Raw genomic sequence first — 21,397 nt, forward strand, 5'->3', positions numbered from 1 at the left:
CTATTTTCACTCTCTCTCATGCCTAGTGGTCTCCCTGAGATGCACAATAAAAATGGTGGGACAAAATGTGAATTAGTTCCAATGATTAGTGATATCTCTATTCTTAATGCTAATTGTGAAAAACAATTAAGATATGGTGGAGTTCAGAATGGAGCCCTTAACCTATCATTAATAATAAAAGATATAGCAATAGCCAAATTCCTATGTTTTCTCTCTTCTTTTATCCTAGATACAATGTACATCATCCAAAACAATCAGGAACTACAAAAACAACAATTTAACTACAATTAAGTCAGGAAAATATCCAAATAAATAAACTTTTAATTATGATACAATACTTATTACAGTAAAAATTGGCATTTTTCCCTCTTCAAAAGCAGAAGCACCATTCTTACATATAACATACGGTCTGAATGATATCCTACATGAAATATAGCATAATACAGTGTGCAAACAGCATCTTAGTACAGAATGTAAATCTTGTTATAGTTTTTCTACATTTAAATCTGCCTGAATGGAAACAATGTCATGCTGAATTAAAAACTTAGATTTTAAAAACCAAATCAATCATAATATGAAATACTGCTGAATAGATACATGAATAATTAAAAATGATAAATAGCCAAAAATAGAGGGCATTGAAATACAAATGTGACTAGTGCTTAGATTCCTTCCCACCCCCAAAATAAAATAATGTAATGCTTCTATTGAAAAGTAAGGTGAACTTTAAATATTTAAGAAGCATTCTTCAAATGCTGATGTAGTTCTAATAATGTGAAAAGAAATCAAGCTACAAACCAGACACTTTTTACTCTCTTATTTTCAACACTTCAATTTTTATGAGCGGACTGTGAAAAGAGATGATGTCCAGTGCAGTGAATACACGTCTGCTTCAACATCATGTGACTTCTGCAAAGGCCGTGATGTGGTTCTACAAGTTTAAAACAAACATGAAAACAAAAGCATATGGTTAGACGCAGATCATCCCCATCACAAAGACTTTTCCTTGTCTTTAAAGCAGAAACAACTCTTATGTTTGGAGAATTTTGCAGTATAATGGAAATAACAATGTTTCTAATTGCAATAATGTCTATCCATGCCAAAAGCACTTTTGCTGCAACACTGTATGCAAAAGTACAAAGTAGCTCACTCTTATAGTTCTACCATATTTTAGATTTTAATGTACTTTTTATTAAATAACAATGTGAATAATTGAGTTTGTTGTAATTTTATTACTGTCTTATTTATAATTAAAAGCTAAATTCCTAGGAATGAAAACTGCAGTGTCTGACAGATGATAATATTTGGCTTCAGCAGTAAAAAGATTTTAATGTTGCATTTCTTTTTAAGACTAATTGCTGCCTGTGAGCCAGATGGCACAGAATGAAGTAGTGAAATGCAAGGAGATGACATTCTCTAGTTGACAGAACACGTGAAAAATTTCTTGTTCAGAGTCACTGCAATAACATCTTCATTTGCCATGCTTTTATGTTGGTTCCTTCAACAAGAGGATTTTAAATTGTGTGTCTGTATGCATCAGGTATTACTTCATTAGGGATTTTTTTTTTTTTACTTAAAATATTATATAGGAAAAAATCACAGGGTCCAAAGCAATTAATGTGTCTATTTTCTTGCTCCAAACTGTGATGCTCCTCTTGGAAATAGGCACCTTTGTTAGTGGATAATTTCATTCATGCAAGCACTCCCATTCACTCAAACCGCATACACCCTGACAGGATTGGTTCCTACAAAGTGGTGTAACTAGGGGCATAACAGGGGAGCCAGGCCAGGTGCCAACTTGAAGGGAGGGGGAAGGAAGCGAAGAAAAGTGACTGCCTCTGGCAGCCATGTGTTTGCACTTGCAAAATGAAAGTTAGTGCTTCTGCTTTTGTGCTGGGTGCTATACTCCTTGTACTGCTGTTTCTGCAGGCTGGATACTGCAAAGTATGGATGCAGGTGTCATCAACTGCCACTGTCTTCCACAATCAATTTTCTGAGTGATACTTTTTTTTAATTTTATTTTTAAACCACCACCATGGAATGTGTAAAAGTTCTACATGTATACAGGGCTCTGGGCTAGACCTGTAAGAATGAACAAAAGGAAACAATGTGCCTGGGTCTGCAGTTGCATCATTTCTCTCAGCATCCATCATGTCTCTCTTCCCCCAGCTGTAGAGCCAGTAGCAATGTGGAGATGTGATAGTGACAGCAAAATGGGTCAAAGGCTGTAGAAGAAACTGGGACCTGAACATGCCCTCCCCCAACCCCAGCTCTCCTTTTGGCATCGATCCCATTATGCCACCAATGCTCAGCACTGTGTTCTCAGTTGCTTTCAGGCTGTGGGCTGAGTTTTGAGATCCATGCAATGGAAGCTGTAGATCATGAGAGAGTAATTACTGTTGTAGCCCCTGCAGTGATTACTAGGAAATCTAGTCTGGGCTGTGGAAAGTGCTGCTAAAGGTGCATATTCCTCAGCTCCTCCCTGTACTGCCTAACCATTCTCTTCTGTCAGACTGGGGATTTTTTATGAGAAGAAACATGATTGTTACACAGGAAAGTGAAGACACGGAATTTCCCATTATTCCTCCCTGTGTCTCCACCTCTCTGGAGGTGGACACCGCCATTCCAGGGACTTCAGGCCTGGACTCACAATATGTTAACACTGTTGCAAATTATGTCAATTTTGTGAACCAATATAAAAGTTACTTTATTGTCCAAGGTGGACAGGGGACTGGCTCTCAGAGGGAGATTTGGCAGAAGGCACTATTGTAGGGTCTTGTTAGGTGACAGGGTTGCTAGCAATAGCTTGCTTGCTTTGAACCTGCAGCTACTACAGGTGAGTAGATATATTTATCCTGGTGTAATTTACAGCAGCTTAGTTTCATTCCTCTTTTTCCCTGAAGTTACTATTTACTGCATTGTCATAAGTTCCACAAGCGGAGGGCCATATGTTATATGCTTACTCCTTGTTTAAATTGTTACAAGTAGCTTACACTGATGCCTCAAGCAAACTCTGAGTACTTTTCTTGTATCATAGCAAAGCAAAGGGTCATGATGATTTAATTCAAGAGGAAACAAGTTTTGTATTCTGCACTTTAAATGAAAAAAATATGGTCTTAATGTTTTACAAACAAGAGCTCTCGTTGCCTTGGATTTCAGTGAACCATCAGTTTTCATTTTACTCCAAAACACAGTGAAAGCGCTTTAAACAAACAACAATTGATTAAAACATGGCTTGCAAATTACTTTTCTAATGCTTCTTATAATCACTGCAGAAACTTTAAATGTGAAGAGGGTCTCGCAGTTTAACAATATTAACATTTGGCAGAGATTCTAGGGTTTTATTTGGCAAAAGACAGACCAAATTAGACTCCTTAATTAGCAAACAAAATACTTGAATTTCAAGGAGTTATTTCAAGAAGTTTCAAGTTCACTTAGTGGGACAAGATCTGCTCTCAGTGGGGGCATCTACATGAGACGCTTACAGAAGAGTTGCCTAATCAGCTCCACAGTAAAATGTCACCATCTACATGTATGGAGGTATTAGGCTGGTGTAAATTAACTCTGCCATAGGTTAGTACAGTCTGACATAAGTACTATCCTATGGCAGAGTTATTTACCTTGCCACAATGCACATGTAGATGGTGACCGGGGCTGGCTGAAGCATGAGGGTGCTAGTGTGGAGCCTGTCTGCTGGCTAGCCCTGCGCTGCAGCATCCTTGTGCCCCAGCCAGTACACTGAGCAAGGGTAGAGCAGCTCCAGGCTGACAGGCTGACCCCCCCGGGGCTGCTGCCAGCCAGAAATTCATAGAGCTGGATATTTTTATGCCCTAGGTGCAGCACTGCATTTGTCCTTGTTGAACTGAATCCTGTTGTATTCTGCCCACTTTTCCAACCTGTCCAAGTCTGCCTGTAATCATTCCCTACCCTCCAGTGTGTTCATTTCACCCCACAATTTAGTATCATCCACAAACTTGGACAGAATACATTTCAAGCCCACATCCAAGTTGTGGAAGAAGACATTGAAGAGTACAGGTACAAGGACCGAGTCCTGCAGGACCCCATTGCCCACATCCTTTCAGGTCAATACCGACCCATCTACCACCACTCTCTGGGTGCACCCTCAAGCCAATTTGCCACCCACTGGACTGTGCAATCATCTAAGTCACAGCCTCTTATTTATTTATGAGAATGAAATGAGATACTGTATTGAAGGCCTTCCTAAAATCCAAGTAAATGACATCCACCTCTACTGCTGCGTCTAAGCATTTTGTGGCCTGGTCATAAAAAGAAACCAGATTAGTCAGGTATGATCTACCTGGTACAAATCATGCTGCATTATTATTCCTGCTGGACTCCCACAAATATGATTCTTAATAATTTTTTCAAATAACTTTTCCAAGGGTAGAGGTGAGACTAACTGGCCTATAATTACTCAGATCCTCCTTCCTCCTATTCTTGAAAATAGGGACTACACTGGCCCTTTTCCAGTCCTTCAGGACCTGACCCAAGTGCCACAAGAGCTCAAACAACTGTTCCAGTGATTCTGCTATGAAACCAGGCAATTCCTTCAGCACCCTCGGATGAAGCTCATCCAGGCCTGCTGACTTACACACATCCAATCCATGCAAGTGACTCTGCACCAAGTCAGAGTCAATAGCTGATGGGCTGGTGCACCTCTGATGCCCATCTAAGAACCCATTAGTAGATTTATCTGTGGTCCTGGGTGCATTTGTAAATGCTGCAACCAGAAGCAATAAACTCTGACAAACTGTGCTGGATTCTATTCAGGTGCATTCATTGCATACGTAGATGTGCCAATTACACTGTGCAACTCTACTGAATCCAGAACAGCAGCAGCCATGTACAATTTTGGTCTACTGTATTTATCTGTGACCTCCATTTAGATAGGAAAACACCACTGTCTAATACCACTAGGCAGCTATGGTTTACCTATTACTATGACAACCATGAGGAAGAATATAAATGAAAGGAACTGGAGGAAAAACTGGAGTATTTTTTGGCTTATTTATCTCAAGTAATTAAAAAAAGACATTAAGTGAGTCAGGAATCTGAATCGCTTTTGAAAAATGGGATTTAAGTGCTTTTGAAAATGTTACCCTTTATGTATTTTGTAGGGCCGTGCAAAATTTTGCCAGCTCTTTCGTTTCAACGCTGCTTCAACTAGTTTTGAGCTCAAAACAGCAAAATCAAAACAAAAAGAAGGGCTTCAAAACAGCCTTGAAATGAAATGAGGGCAGTCAAAATGTTTTGAACATTTTTTAAACATTTCAATTTTCAAAGCTGAAGCTGGGCTTGCCTTCAGGGAAACAGAAAGTAAGGAGAGGGAGGGGGAAGAGTGGGGAAGGACTGCTCTGACATTGACTGTGACTGTTTGGCTGCCTGAGATGCTGCTGGTGCTACTGTGCTGTTTACTAAGTTACTACTTGTTGTCATTTAAAGTGGTGGACCAGTCTGAGGCTACAGGGGAGGAGGAGACTTCACTGGGGTACCCGATCATGTCATGTAGAAGCCCCGGCACCAGTGAAGTTGCGCCTTAACACATACACACAGTCACCCATGTCACGAGTTTTGCTCATCTGCAGCTTGAGGTGCCTACACCTATCTCCTTGAAACTTGGCAGGCATAATGCCCTCAGAAGGGGCTACCATTCCTGCTGTTTTTATCCAAATCTGACAAAACATGACAAAGTTATAGGCAGTTTTGTTCTTCGCCATTATAGCCTATGGGCAAAACATCAAAACAGCATCAAAACTGTGAAACGGTTTCAATGAAACGAAATGGAACAGTGCTTTCAAAATGAAAACTCAAAATGAAACACCGTCCCAGTGAAACGGAAGTTGAAACTAAATGGTGCCATTTCGTACAGGCCTAGTATTTTGATAGTATTAGGTTTGTTACACAGCAATAACAAAAAGGAATGACATTTTAAAAAACTGAAATGAGGCTGTAATACCATATAAACTGGGACACTCAGGCGCAAGTATAGGACTTGAAAGTGCTGGAAATGCATTGCTTTGATACTAGTTAGATTTTAGGTTTGAAGGTACTACTTCAAGAGATGGAGGGCCCCTTTCTAAAGTTGCCCAGTGCCTGGAGGATGTAGGAGTCATGGGTCACCCAAACAATGTGTATTCCACGTATTCCCAGGAAACGTAAAACTTGGACCCAGCTGTACTAGTCCTTTGGCAGCATGGTTATACTGCACAACCTTTGCTCCTCAAGGGATGTGTGCACCGATGCATGGAAAGTATAATGTATAATAGTATAATGCTCTTTCATGCAGCATTCATTTACGAGTGGATATCTATTGCCAAGGAAATGAGAACATGACTTTCTGCTTCTACTTCCAAAACTCTAGAGCATGTAGACAATTCTGTGGCATCCCAAGACAAAGGACATAATACCAGAGAGGAATACCCAAGTCCTCTGAACAAATCCTCAGAGAGACAGTCTCAACTAGCAATTATGGAGCAGTGGATCTGTAACCTAATTACATGTTGCCTATTCATTTCCAATGGATTCTACCAGATGACATTTTAACAGATCAAACCTAATTACTTGATATTGATAGGAATAATGGGTATTGATGAACATGGCTGTGGTGGTATTCATGTCTTTTGTAGATGTCATTTTTTTCCAGGAAAAGTGCAAATAATACTTGCTGAGAATCCTTTAGAAAAAAACCCAGTGTTTTCCTTTAGAACATTTGATCTTTTCAGGTATTTTACCATGCTCTTTTAGTTCAGTTTCATGTTATTATGACAGTGTATTAAAATTTAACGGCAAAAGCAAAGACACACAAATGCAGGGGACAAGCCAAAAACATGCACAAAACCCCAGTGTCCTTGAACTCCATGAGAAAAAGTTATATACCTCAGTGCTCATAAAGAAATCAATCAAAAAGAAAAAGGTATATGTTATACTTTGGTTGCTTTACACATTGATACATTGTTTTTATAGTATTCATTCTAAGTTGACAGTGTAAAATTATTAGAAGCAGCAGCAGAAGATTTTCAACTCAGCATGCTTAGTAATTATTCCTTCAGGTCAATAACCATTAAAGCAAAATGTGGAAGGCTGAACCTTGAGTGCAGATTTCTGGGGAAAAAATACCATATTCTTGTTCTGTGTAAAGCATTTAACTGTTGAATTTAATACAATCAACTACATAATGATTAAGTACGAGATATTTTGCATGGTCTTACTTATATTTTGTACTTTCCTTTACACAGATGACATATTTTCAAGCATTAAATATTCATTTCTGTTCTATAAAAAATTCATTACTACATCTGTCAATATTTGGAAATAGCTATCTATGCAACAATATTCTTCCTTTTTAGGATACTTTAACTTAAACTGCCAGGGTAGGTAGCAAAAAAAAAACTGGGAAGAGAAAATGTTGCAATTTAGGCAAATACAACAATTCTATTGTAGTACCAGAGAATTTGCTTCTTGGTCTGAGAATGTAATGAACACAAGAATTGTTTATGTTCTTAGAGAGAACAGAATAAGTAATCAGTCCTTCAGTGAAATGCTAATTTCCTGAAAAGTTCAAACCCTGCACAGAAGGTTACCATGCCTTATAGATCTACCTTTGCTTAAAGCCACACTCAAACACATAAGTGCGCTTTTGCGCACATACGTTTATTGCCTTATGCGAAGACGTTCAAAACAATTCATCCCTGTTATCCAGGAGAAGAACCTAATGAGGTGTTCTTTGAAGGAGTTGTGTTGTAAAGGGTCCTCCTGATTATTATCAATGCCTTGGTTCTGTAAAACCTACAGTGGGTATATTTATGGAAGTCACATTAAGTATATTTAACATTTCTTTTGTTCAGCTACTATTTTATAGTACTTACCAAAATTCACTGTTTGCTCAAAATTCAGTATAGTGCAAATAAAAATACCTCCATACAATTGCCTGGAAACAAATACTAACGTGGAGAAAAGTATGGGAGAAGTTGGGAACATACATTCAGACACTTGGTTTCAATAAAAGTTGGGCCTAAACTGCTTTCTGAACCTTTTTTTCCTTTTTCAGTGCTTTCCATTTATAATAAAGCATCGTTACAAATACGTATTTTTTAACATGCTGAGTTGCCAAGATATAACCACATAACCACAAAAACCTTTCAAAATTACTCATAAGATAATGTTAACATATTCAGTCTGGTAAGACTGTACACAAGTCCACATCTGCATCTTCCTGTGCATACTTGTGTGCCCATGTGCACCGCAACACTGTAGTATCTACAAAAAATAATAGACTAAATATAGACATTGGATTTATGACACACTACAACCTGCCTCACATCTGACTCCCCAGGTACCTCTCCACTATTTAACTGCTACATTCATTCCCCTTCTCTCCCCCCCACCCCACCTGTCTCTCACCTACTAACTCCTCAGTTTACATCTTCACTGACTGCCTGTCTCACGCACAGCCCAGCCCAGCCTCTGACCTCTTTACTATTCATTCCATCCAGGAAGAGCACACACCAACTGCAGAGACTTCTGCAGCCTGATGAAGGGTCTTTAAACCCAAAAGCTTGCAAAAAAGATCTTTTTCCAACTATTTCAGTTGGTCTAATAAAAGATATCCGATTCACCCAAAGAACCTTGTCTACTTTGAAGATACACATTCATCAGCTAAATGTTCATTTAAATGAGACTGTGACCTCTTTGGCCAGGTATAGACATTGAACTTTTACCAGTATAAAGGATTGGAAGCTGGTCTATACCTGTAACAGAACAGCAGTTCAGCACACAGAATAGTTTAAAAATGGCAGAACCCAGTCTAAGCTTTGCACCCCCCCCCCCGCTGCCAAGGGTGAATGTCTGTTCTGTTCACTACTACCGATCTAAACTACACCACTTGCAAAAAACTGTGCAACTTGGATAAATTCCGCCTTGAACTTTTTGAATGTCTGCACCTAGCCTTGATGACAAAATATCAGAACTGACTTAGATGCACTTGGTTAGAGACAGCTTGTTAGAGAATTCAGAAAAATACATCTGCTTGCTTTTCCAAGGGTATAAACTACAAACCTAGGGTCTCATGCTTTATTCAGGTACCATTTCCATTGATTTCAAGTGATTGGCATGGACTGTCAATTGGTTAAAAAAAAAAACCGCAATATATTTTCTTATGATTAAAGAGAAAGTTACCATGATAGCCATTGTATTAAAGTGAACACCAATAAAATCATATTGTTGGTGTCCTGCAGGAAATAAAGTTGCTCACCATCTTCAAGTGAGGGCACACACTAAAGAGATCTTAACACACAGTGACAAATAAAGTCATTATGAAAATTTAAACATTTGCATTAGTAATTCAAAATTTCCTTTAGGTAAAAAAGTGCCTAAAATATTTCCTTTACTTGGTTATGTTATCTGTTTCAATTCCTATTATATCAAAAAAGTGTTCCAACACAACTTCTTCTAACATTTATATAATATATCATCATCTTCGGAAACATTATCATTTTTATTGCAGCAAAATAAAATTAATTTTAAACATAGTTCAATTGTTTTCCATGCAAAGCATTTTGACATACCCAAGGATGTGCTAGTAATGTTAACCTAAGAATTTGTTTTGGCAAGAGTCCATGGCTTTCTTATGCACCCCATAACTGAAGAAGCTGCTACTGCCATTAGCAGTGGCAGCTTCGGTGGCAGGGGGAAGTGAGTGGGCTGCTCCACCCAGCTCTGTGGGGCCCCCCAAAGCGCAGGACTCTGCCAATGACTGAGAGATTTCATATAGCCATTTTAGGTAATCTATTCCAATGTTTAAATACCCACAACAGTTAGCAGATTCTGCCTAGTATCTAACCTGTATCTCCCATGTTACAATTTAAGCCTGTTATTTCTTGTCCTGTTCCCTGTGGATGCAGAGAACAATTGATTGCCATGCTCTTTATCACAACCCCTTCTGTATTAGAAGACTGTTAGCAAATTCCCCCTTTTATCCTTTCTCTAGACAAAATAATCCCAATCTTCCACCTTTCCTCATGTCAGATTTTTTTAGACCTTGAATAATGTGTTGCTTTACAACTATTTAGTTGGTCTAGTAAAAGATATCAGATTCATCCAAAGAACCTTGTCTGCATATTTCTCTACTCTGACCTTTTTCCAATTTGTCCATATCTTTCTTTAAGTGTTATGCTTGAAACATTGTACACTATGTGAAGTTTCTGTGCAATCACTATGTGTGGCTGCAAGAAAAGCATATTAAAAGGTAAAGACCATCTAACACTTGGATGACATCGGGAATGACATTAAGGGTCTGCTTCCAGATGATACTTAAAACTACTAATCTGTAGGTATTTCCCGATACATAACCTTAGCATTCTTATTATTGCACTTTCCAGTACAGGGTATTAGAGACATTTATCATTCCAGAAAAATTAGCAAAACTACCACTGTACTTTGATTTTAAAAATGAAATTCTTTGGGTGGATGTTACCTTTTCTAAAGGACTTTCTACTCGTGGAATGCTGATCATTGGCATCTGAGCCAGACTGTCCATATGTGAATGTTCATGTTCCGTTTGTCTTCCTCTAAAGTTATTTACCACACATACAACCTAAAAGAAGGTTAGAAGGCAGTTAGAATAACTATTAAACATTTTAATTATTGAAGTCTGATCATGCAATCTTAACTCAGGCCAAACTCCTGCTATTGTTAGAGCTTACAGTAGAAGCACAGACTTATTAATGAAATATTAAAAAAATCCCAACTGTCCTATTATAAATAAAACTAAATACTAATTTCAAATTATTCTGAGATCACTGAGCTTCTACCCCAATAGGAAGTTGAGAAATTGACCGATTGTAATTAGAAGCAATAGCATAATTCTAGTAAAAACAGCATTATAAATCTGAGTTTGTAAACTAGATTGGCTTACGTTGTTTTTTGTTGTAGTCAAACTCATGTTTTGACAAAAAACATTAAATTGATATTACAAAGATATAATTTTAAATAATGTAATATTTCATACATCAACATGGTGCAAGAACTTTCTGAATGAAAATCTGTTGCTGTTGTGAAATAATAAGTTACCATTTCCAGCAACTTAAAGCTCAAAATAAAGGAGTGTTGAAAAGAGCTTTTAATCAAATAAAATTAATAAAAAGTACAGTAATACCCAAGTTAGCCTTAATGGAGCTAACCAAATATAATTTAAGTGCTTATCACCTGGTGCTACATGACCTAAAATACAAGCACAAACAGCTCTTCATCTGGCAGTAGTTATAAAATAGCAATGCATTTTACTTTATTAATCTCAGAGACTATTAATATTAATTTTATTTATGTTACCGTGTTCCTTCACTCTGATGGCTTTTTCAATACTGTATTGTTGAATATGGTACAGAAATCTAAGTAGCATGCACATAATGGAAAATTATTCTAGTAAAAAGATGGATTAGTGTGAAATAATTCTCAGATCTATTAAATAATATTGCCTGCAGTGGACTAAATATAAATTCCATACCTTAATTTCTGAAAAGTATTTATAATCCTCTCTTTTCAACAGATAAAGTAGCCTACTGCACAATGTCTTTGTTTTACATAACTTTTATTGTACAGTGCAATTTCTTTCTTTAAATTGTTCCAGTGGCAAGGTTCCTACAAAACTGATGTTTAAGTATAATGGTGATATTCATAAAGCATGCCCAAATTGTTTCTTCTTCTCCAGAAACAGCTAGTGAATAATCAAATATTTAATACCCAAAATGTTGAGTTTTCCACTTAGAAACCATTTGATTGAGCAGGGGGGTTTGCTACTGTATGTTAAATGTGATGCCCTACCATTTTTATGAAAGGAACTCATACTCTATAGTGTCAGCATTCTAAAGTGAAGGTAAAAGGATGGGCTTTTGGTTTCCATCTGTGCTGGAGGCAGATCTTCAGGGGTACACACAGCACAGAAATGTAGAAAAAGCAGCTTGCTAAGAATCCCATGAGTATGGAACATTTCCACTGTGACAGCTTAAGCAACTGATCTGGGCTCCTTCTGGTGTAGGTAATCTCCTGGGGCAGGTGGAATGTGTAGTCAGATACTCTGTGTGTCCTAGGCAAATAGGAGGGCTCTCAGATATGGGGGGAAAGGCATTACTTCTGGTGGAAAGAGGGCATAACATCATTTCTATCTTCTCTCTCCGGGATCTAAGAGAAGTATAGTTCCAGACCAAAGAACCAGGACCCAAAGTATTTTGTAGAGTAAAAATTATATGAACTTTGAGGAGTGAATATAATACTATTGCATGGTGGTAGATGGATAGACCTGTATAACAAATGAGACTTAGTTCAACTTCTGCACCCTTTCCATAAATCAGCCCTCTACTGAGATTCTGAATGAAGTGGTTATGAATGAGGTTTTGTGATGTGGATATGTGTCCGTATAAACCAAAACCACACATCTGGGTGCAAAAATACAGATCTAAGAGCGAGGGAATCTTGCATACAAGGCTGCAGATAAACTAATAGACAGCTATATATTAAATAAATTCATTTAATTCTTGAATAGAACTTAAAACTAAGTGAAGGACTTTTATTCCAGAAAACCACACCATTTTCAACAAAATGAGCCAAATATAGCAGGGGTATTTTTAAGTAAGAAATCACTACTGTGCAATGAAGAGGTTTGCTTCTTTGGCCCTGAGATAAATAATAATAAACTAAATTCTAATATTCTGTTATGAAAACCAATATTGGATGCCATTCTGAAAGATACTCTAGCTCAACCAGTTATGGAATGCTACAAGAATTACCAGATGAAATTCTATGACCTGCATTGTCCAGGAAATCAGATGAGATGATGATATTGGCCTTAGTATTTATGAAAAATAAATCTATGAACACTGGCACTTTAACTAACAAGCTTGGACACAACACAAAGTCTGATATTTTAGGAACCTGTAAAGAAATCTACAGAATCAATTCACCAATTAGGAGATGGAAATGTATTCATTACATTCTTTATTGGGTGTTAGGTGAGAAATCCTAGCCTCAGGATTGTTTTCCCTATTGACTTTCAGTATGCTAAAAATTTCCCCCTTTGCACCAGATCCTAAAGACGACCTAGGTGCCTAAAACAGAACCTAGGCAGACACTGCAGTCCAAGAAACCCCTGCTCATCAATCTCCTAACTCTGGAATTGCTGAGGCACCTACCTTTTTTGACCAAAAAGTTCCCTAGGTACCTGCAGTTCTGCCTTCTGTACATGTCTCTAGACTGAGTTATAAGGTGTCTAACACTTAACTAAGCCTCACTGAGATCCAGAAACTAGGTAGGGCAGTATTCAAAACCCTGCCCTGAGAGGCCCAATCTAGTAGATGAGTTCAAAACTCATTGACAACATTGATTTCAGCACAAAAAAGCAGAAGTCATTTACGTTGGATTTCACATTGTCCCATATTGTCACTTTATTTATAGAAGTCTATTGTCAGACATTGGTTCCAGGATCTAGGGCTTGAGTAGCTAGTTCCTTGTGAGTTCCCACCCTGATTTAGGTGGCCAAGCTCTAGAAAAGGGTTGGAATTTAGATGTACCCTTGTTCTCAGCATTTCTTATCGGTTAATCCTAGACGGATGCCTGCTTAGCATGTAGGTTTTTTTGTAATTTTTTTGAGGCTTTAACTCTACCCCTGCACTGTGTTGGAGGCCTACGTACTTAACTCTGGGTTTTGGATTCTACTCTGAGGGCCAAGCACGAAACATTTAGTCATTACAGCACCTTACATATACGCTCCTAAGGCTCTTATTGCATGTAGCCTTCCAATTCTCCTTATCCACATCCAAAACACACACTTACCAAAAAAACTGCTATAGATATTCCAATTAGAAATCCTGCTATCACATCTGACCAGTGATTTCGATACTCTGCTACTCTGTTGATTCCAGTAAGAAAGGCCAGACATATTAAGCCCAAACACAGAACAGGTTTTGCAAGTCTTGTTCCTCTGGCTTTTACTGTGTTGGTAATATACATCTGGAAATTAAAAGAAGAAAATACAAAAGACTACAATGAATGATATTTCCTATCAATCTCTGAAAAGACTCTTTAGAATTTGGTGCGCACTGTTTTCCGTACAAAACAAGAAAGTAGAGCTCTCTATTCATTACATTACCCAAGCCTGTGGCACTCTTTTCCTACCCAGAGGTTGGATAAGTACATTTTTCAACTCAGATTTATCATCATTACAGACATTGGAAATCTAAGCAATATAAAACAGGACTCTTAATCTCATTTAAAACTTAAAATCTTAATTTAAAAATTCCACCTTTTTTTTTGTTTTTTTACATTTAGGATGTTTATAATTAATTGCTCATGCTTTTGGGGAGCAAGGGCTTTTTAACACTTGGCACTGGTGCCACGGAAGAATACACCTGTCCTGCAAAGCTCCTGATCCGAGTCAGAACACAGTCTTGTTTTCACAGGCAAGTGTTTGTACCCGCATTTTTTATACAACAGCTTTAAAGGGGAGATTGTCCATCTGTTTTCTGCATAGTCTGACAGTACATGAGAATTTGCCAATAACAGTGAGAATCATACCACCACCACCCAGATCTAATTTTTGGAAATAAAACATATCAATTTCAACATGTCAATTTAAAACATGTCAGTTCTGGGCAGATCCTGTTTCTGTACTTCTCAGATGCCGATGGAGGGCAATTAGTGCCAATTAACCTCATTGTGTGAAGAGGTCTGGAAACAGACATTTATTTAAACAGTTTTGTCAAACTCCACTTAGTCAATAACTTCACCCCTGACCAGCTATGAAAAATCATCACTGTAAACACACTATGCAAGCACAAACGGTGACTTATGACAGTTCACTGCTTTGACACTGGCGGCACACAATTTGCAGTGATGTGGCCACACCAGTAACAACGCTGAAGTATGCAAAGTTTGATAGACCCACACAGAAGTTGACTCATGGCTTAAGGCCGCGTGTTGAAAAGGTCCCTTTTCCAGTCCTTCCAGATACTAAAATCAAGGGCCTAGTGTTACATGAAATTCCTCTGCCTAAACTGGTTTTTGATGGAAAACTAAGATCTCAGTCAAATGCATTTTTTCCTAGGTGATTCCTCCACATGCCAAGGGAGTATTTAATTTCTGCATAAGATTCTGAATTTCTAAAACATAAAAATCTAAAAATGCAAGCTTATATAGCTGGGGACTAATTCTTAGAGGGGGAAAAAAAAGATAAGCCATGTATTTCTACCCCATGCTGCTTTAACATTCAGAACCATCTCCTGGTATTGCCCAAAGAAATACGGCTGCATAGGGAACTATTACTTTATATATCTAAAAATGACAAGTAAACAGACCATTCCACCCTCTGAAAGCTTCTGATTGGTTTATATGGGTAGTATGTCACATAGTACTGCAGAAACCCAATCAGCAAGCAGACCAATGAAGTATTATATAGACTTATAGAAGCAACTGCAAGCCAAACAAAAACTGACTCCTTGTCTTGAATCCTAGCACGAAACCAAGAGCTGGAATATGCTCAGAGAATGCGTGTGTCAAAACCAGCTAATCACAAAGTGCATGTATGTGTTAAGCCACCATATTATAGGTCCATTGACAAAACATGATACATGCCAGTTTTTTTCCTTAGGGTATGGATAGAAGACCCACGATATAGATAAAATATGAATGGCAGAATCAGGGAACTTAAATAATAGTACAGTATTATGGAACTTGCACACATCACATACCTTGCATGATGCTTAAACTTGCACATCACTGGATTTCCAGCATAAATTATGCTGCTAGCTTGCATTAATTGAAAGGATGTGGTGAAGAGCAGACAGCAGAACATAAGAAAAAAAACATTTCAGCCCATATCTGCAACCCATATTGCTCCCTTTTTCACTCTAGCCCATTTAGGAAACAATACATCTTTTCCTTCACTTGCTCTCTTTTTAAGTTTTGGTCACATTTCTCTGGGCTTTTTCTTCTCTGTCCTCCACTCCTATGCAATATTGATAAGACAATATTAATTTCAACTCCCAGCTGTTTTCCAGCTATTTTCTTTTGGTATTGAGCACCCAAGCCCACTTCTCCAGTGACTGTGAGAGCTGAATCACCCAATGACACCTATATTTCAGTGACACTTACTGCACTCCAGAGTATTGGGCATTTTAGTACACTATGAACTTTGTTATCCACACTACATATTATAAACCACAGATTTCCATTATTCCTTGTGTCAGAGAAAAAACTGTGATGTCTTGAATATAGAGAAAGATCACCAGGTTTCAAACGCAGCTTGAATAGGACTGACAAGAGTGGGTTGGCAGCAGGCTACGCTTGTTTTAATTCTACACCATAGGTGTTAAAGCAAAATGACTACTTGTAAGTAAATATCAACTAAATAAAGTACATTTTTCAAAGGCAAGTGACAGTGATGTATATTAATTATCTATAATAGGTACTCATCACTCCAGAAGATAATATTAACTCTTAACAGAAAAGTCAAAACCATTATGGTGCTGAATGGAGCTCATTGCTGTCATTCTGTGAGAGCCATAAGGACTCAGAACTTTGCAGATGTTCACCAGCACTCTGCACTATTCAGACACATTCCTGAAGATCTCATTTCAGGCAAAACATCCACTGAATCAGAAAGTGCTGCAGAATCCAGCCCGACATGTCTAACTCATAAGTTCTGGCATCTGGGCCCAATGAAAACTATGTTTAAGGTGGTAATGGCCCTTCCGTTCTTCAGAGTAGTAGTTTGAGAGTTCTGCTAATACAGTTACCAGTTTTATCATAACACAGCCACAATCGATTGTACAAATAATAATGAATCAGTGTAAGCACGGCAGTATCTTTAGTTCAAACAGTATCCTGTCTGAACTCTTCGCATTTGCGATCTTCTCTATGTCTGTTTCAAACCAGAGAACACATATATTTCTAAGACTGGTTACCTGCAGTTTTGGTGGTACATTCATCTTAGTCAAAGATTAGGTTTGTGCCAAGGAATAAAGTGTAATTAAGCAATTGTTTTGTTCGTGCTCTTGAAGCAAAGTGCTGGAAAAGCAGGATAAACAAACGTGTGATAAAAGAATAAAGATATTACAAAGATGACTGAGTTTTTGCTATTCTTGATAAATATTAAATGCATTCCCGGCAAAGGATCAGTGACTTAAAATTGGGTTCTCCTCAGCGAGAATGAATGATACGATAAACTGTAAGATGAATAATGATAGCTACTGAACAATTCTATTTTAGTTTTTTCCAGGGACAAAAATGCAGGGAAATTCTAAAATAGCCTTGTAAAGCAATAAACTCAGCAGAAGGACCAATAAACAAATAAGATCATGGGTATAATGCCAAGAATAACTGATAGGGGTTGATCCATTAGAGAATTCTCACAGATAGCATTTTGCATTCAATTCACGGGTAGTATTTCTTTCACCACACAAGATCATTGTTAAATCATGACTCAGGATACTCTTGCTATTGCTAATCTAAATTTAGGTCTATGCATGCAGAGATCAGAAGACACTATAGACAGGCGAGCACAAGCAGTAAGGGTGCAATATGGAAGTAAGTGTCATGTAGTGTAGTGCTTTTATACGCAACATTTACTATTCAGCAAAAAATGAATAAAATATAAAAATGAAATAAATACCTTGAACAAAGCATTTCTGAAAAATGTTTGTCAGTTCATTTTCTTTTGATTGTGACGAATACAAATACTAGCATCTTAAGCAACATTGGAGGTACAGTATTACTTTTGATATCTATACATTCAGAGCCTATCAATATTGATGATCTCTCTCCAGAATAAAATAATAATAATAATTTTCTTTCCATAGATCAGATTTTAAAGGCATTTAAGTGACTAACGATACACTATATTTTCTTGACAATCTTATTTACTATTCTCATCTTATATAAATGCAGTGTTAAGTATTCTAACAAGCAATAAACCTACCTCCTAAAAACTCATTCTCTAATCAAATTTTGCTTAATGTCTTTTTCTTTAAGAAAAAACAGCTGTGTATATCCATTTATATTTTTTAGACATTACATGTATTATACACTTGATAGCAAGGTCAAAAGTCAGACTTCATTCTAACAGCCATATAACAATACAGCAATTTATTGTTATTTCCACTAGAGGTCAAAATCATCACCACCACCACCATAAGGTATACAAATAAACTGGATCCTCAGACAGGAATCTCGAAAGATTATAAGCAGGAGAAAAATAAATGTTCATGTTAAAATCTTAACAGGAAAGCACCCAGCAGAGGATATTATGCTGCAGAAAATGTAAAATATTGGTTTTACAAAGTTCAACACACACCTTAGACACTAAATGCAACAATTCAGAAATAAGCAGTCATGTGCCAAATGCAGACCAAATGATTTGCAGGATTCTAGCAAGAGTTATCTCTAAGCTTTTTCTTTCAACAAATCTTCAACCCATCTTTCCACTTTCCCTTTCCTTATTCTCTTACATATGCATATACCCAGAGTCATACATACAGAGTGGCTCAAAACATCCCATGTTTAACTAGGGAGTGGTTATCACAATTCCAGTTGCGTAAGACCAAGTCAGGGTGCTCACTCACAGAGCAACTAAGCAGAACACCATTACATTCTTGACCAGCCAGCTCTGAACTGTGGCTAAGCATTCATTCAGCCAGAAAACTGTACTGTGGCTTGCTACTTCACCTTATTGTTGAAGCAGGTGGATAGGAATAATAGACTGCAAGGACAGGATAGAGCAGCAGCAAATTACTACTCTCACAGAAGGGGTGCAGAAAGAATAAATCCCTCCTTGGAAAAGCACAAACTAGCCATTTTTAAGCATTACGTAGTTAGAGAACTGCTAAACTATACAGATAAAGGTGATCATATGTGCTCCATCTGTAGGGCATGTAGCCCCATCAATTGTTCATGCATCCAAGGATCACAACATTTAAATAAATGACAAAATAAACAAAAGAAATGCAAGATATGTTGTAAGCCTCAATACACAGACAAATACCACAGTTCTTCCCAACCTGGGTTAACCATTTACTCAAAATTCTATTCTGGTTTGACTTCAGTTTTTTTACTCAATAATCAATGGCCAAATCCATTCCTGGAGTAATGACACTGTTTTGTTCTGCAATCTGCTAAGCCTTACTATAGACAAAAGAACAGAACAAGGACCACAGTTCCTTTGTTACTGCAGTGAAACCTACATTTCGTTAGAAATTTTATATTAGTTAGTAATGACCATATGCAAATCTGGTCCAGATTTTTACTGTAAAACTTTTTTGCCCATATTTGAGATGTTCTGACTATAGGTATGGAGACAGTCTGGGGGAACTTTTAGAGATAAAGACATTTCCTAGTACTCTTGCTACCTCTTAAGTATAGATACACCAGCAAATGCTAACCATGGCTATGTTATTAGTAACTAATAACTAAATAATTAATTCTCAATGTAGTCTCCAATTTTTCAATTGTTTTTCCCATGAAAATGATAAAACATGCTTTTCAGACTTCTGAAATCCGCTATGGATTCAAAAGAACCACAGGATGTATACCTGATTAACATAGGTAGACAGCTCTACACTCAGTGAAGTAGATTCCAATACCATCATCCCATCTGGACCTGTCCTATAATTTATCAGAGCACTTCCATCCCATGTGCGCTGCATCTCACACCTCTATCAAATCCAAGAAAGCTGAGAGACCGAGTCTTCTGAAACTGACAGAAGAGAAACATTGGGATGAGCATCATGATCATTGCCTTCTACCTGACTTCAGACTAACAGAGCTAACTACCTCTCTCTGCTCATTGATATAAAAGGCAAAGATTTTTTGTGATATATATTTACTGGACCAATGGTATAATTGAAAGAACTGTTGGACAAGCTTTTCAGTATCAAATGCCTTTCCTCAAGTACTTTATAGCAAAAAGCTATACCAACAGCTCTCCCAACCATACAAGTTGGTCTAGTAAAAGATGCACAAAAATTCTCATCTATCATACACTTTTTCTGACCGCTGCAGCTAAAACAATACACCAATCCCATACTACTATCACCACTGATGGCACTGTACCCAAACTGCCTTGCAATCTGCTCTAACAGCTTCAAATGCACTCAGTAGAAGGGACAATTTAACTGAATCTTACATAAAAAGAGTCTCAAGACAGAAGATCCAATGACCATTACTGGTACTCACCTTCTATCCCAGACTAAGATCAAAACAAGGTCTGTGCTTAATAGTCAAAGATGTCTAAGGCAGTTAATGCATCCAAAATTTCTTTTCATGACCAAGACCACCAATGGAACTTTATCAGGGCAAGTTTCTTATCAAATATCCAATCTAAAACCTGTTTGAAAGGTTTCCAGAAAATTTGTGAACTCCAAGTATTGCCAGAATTAGTTCACTTGCCTGCTTGCCTGGACAAATGAAATAAGAACAGACAGAACCAAAAATGGACTTGGTGTTTTAAGTTTTGAGTTATACAATGGAAAAATATCCAAATAGCACAGGAGGAACCCAAAACTCTTCTCAGTTGCACCTTGCAAAGATCAAGCCCTACATTTTCAAAATGAAGTGATATTTGCAAACCTCAAAGCCTCCATTAAGGTGTATGGGAACCAGGTGGTTAATTCCCAATCTACAATTTCTGAAATCTAACTCATTTCAGAACAACTTATTTTTAAGTCTCCATTACAAAAAACAAAACACACAAATATTCCTATAACTAAATATGGCCTGGTAGAATGTTACTTGTTCAACCTGGATTTGCTTTCTACTTGCATGTCAAAGTACTGTTGATAGTACTTTGGTATTTAATAGCCTGGAAGTGTTTGCCTGAAAAATCTCATTGCATAGGCAGATGCTGTTCTTATTGGGAAAGAGTTAAGGGTTAATGACGGACTGATATCCAGTTGTGATAATGAGTCAATGGCATAAGGGAGCTCAGTAGTGACTCTGGTGAAAAAGGATCTTTGAAGAGGAACCCAAAAGCAGACAAGCCTGGGTAGAAAGCATGAGTGTGATATGCATGCATCTATGTGATTAAATTTTAACCTTATGAAGCAAGCATGTAGTTAATTATTCTGTCTGTGAAGAAGAGTGGGGCAGGTGGGTTAAAAATCATCTGACCACACTGCTACACTGGAACAATTTCAGTTGCTAAAGATTTCCTTGAGAAGTCTCAGGTAAAGCAATGGAAGAAAATAGTATGGAGAGGTTCAAACATTAGAAATAAAATTGCTTCAAAAGGACTGCATTTTCAGCAGGAGGGAAATTCAGAGTTGCCATAGCAGCCACCCACACACGCTACAGAGAGAAAGGGAGAAACTGCAAATGAGCCAAAAAAAAAAAAAAAAAA

General features: G+C 37.6%; 1 protein-coding gene across 1 annotated transcript in view; it reads right to left on the bottom strand.

Moving 5' to 3' along the window:
* Window positions 1-6: 6 nt before the first annotated feature.
* PLPPR5 (phospholipid phosphatase related 5) overlaps window positions 7-21,397 on the bottom strand; it is a 32,772-nt gene continuing 11,381 nt past the window's right edge. Inside the window, exons 4-6 of the mRNA XM_019528343.1 lie at window positions 13,843-14,019; window positions 10,493-10,612; window positions 7-931 (exon numbers count right to left, since the gene is read on the bottom strand). Coding sequence (XP_019383888.1) covers window positions 899-931; window positions 10,493-10,612; window positions 13,843-14,019 — 330 coding nt within the window. The 3' untranslated portion in view covers window positions 7-898. The remainder of the gene's footprint in view (window positions 932-10,492; window positions 10,613-13,842; window positions 14,020-21,397) is intronic.

This window comes from Gavialis gangeticus, unplaced genomic scaffold (genome assembly GCF_001723915.1).
Source record: "Gavialis gangeticus isolate Ggan-Ray unplaced genomic scaffold, GavGan_comp1, whole genome shotgun sequence".
In the NCBI taxonomy this organism is placed as follows: domain Eukaryota; kingdom Metazoa; phylum Chordata; order Crocodylia; family Gavialidae; genus Gavialis; species Gavialis gangeticus.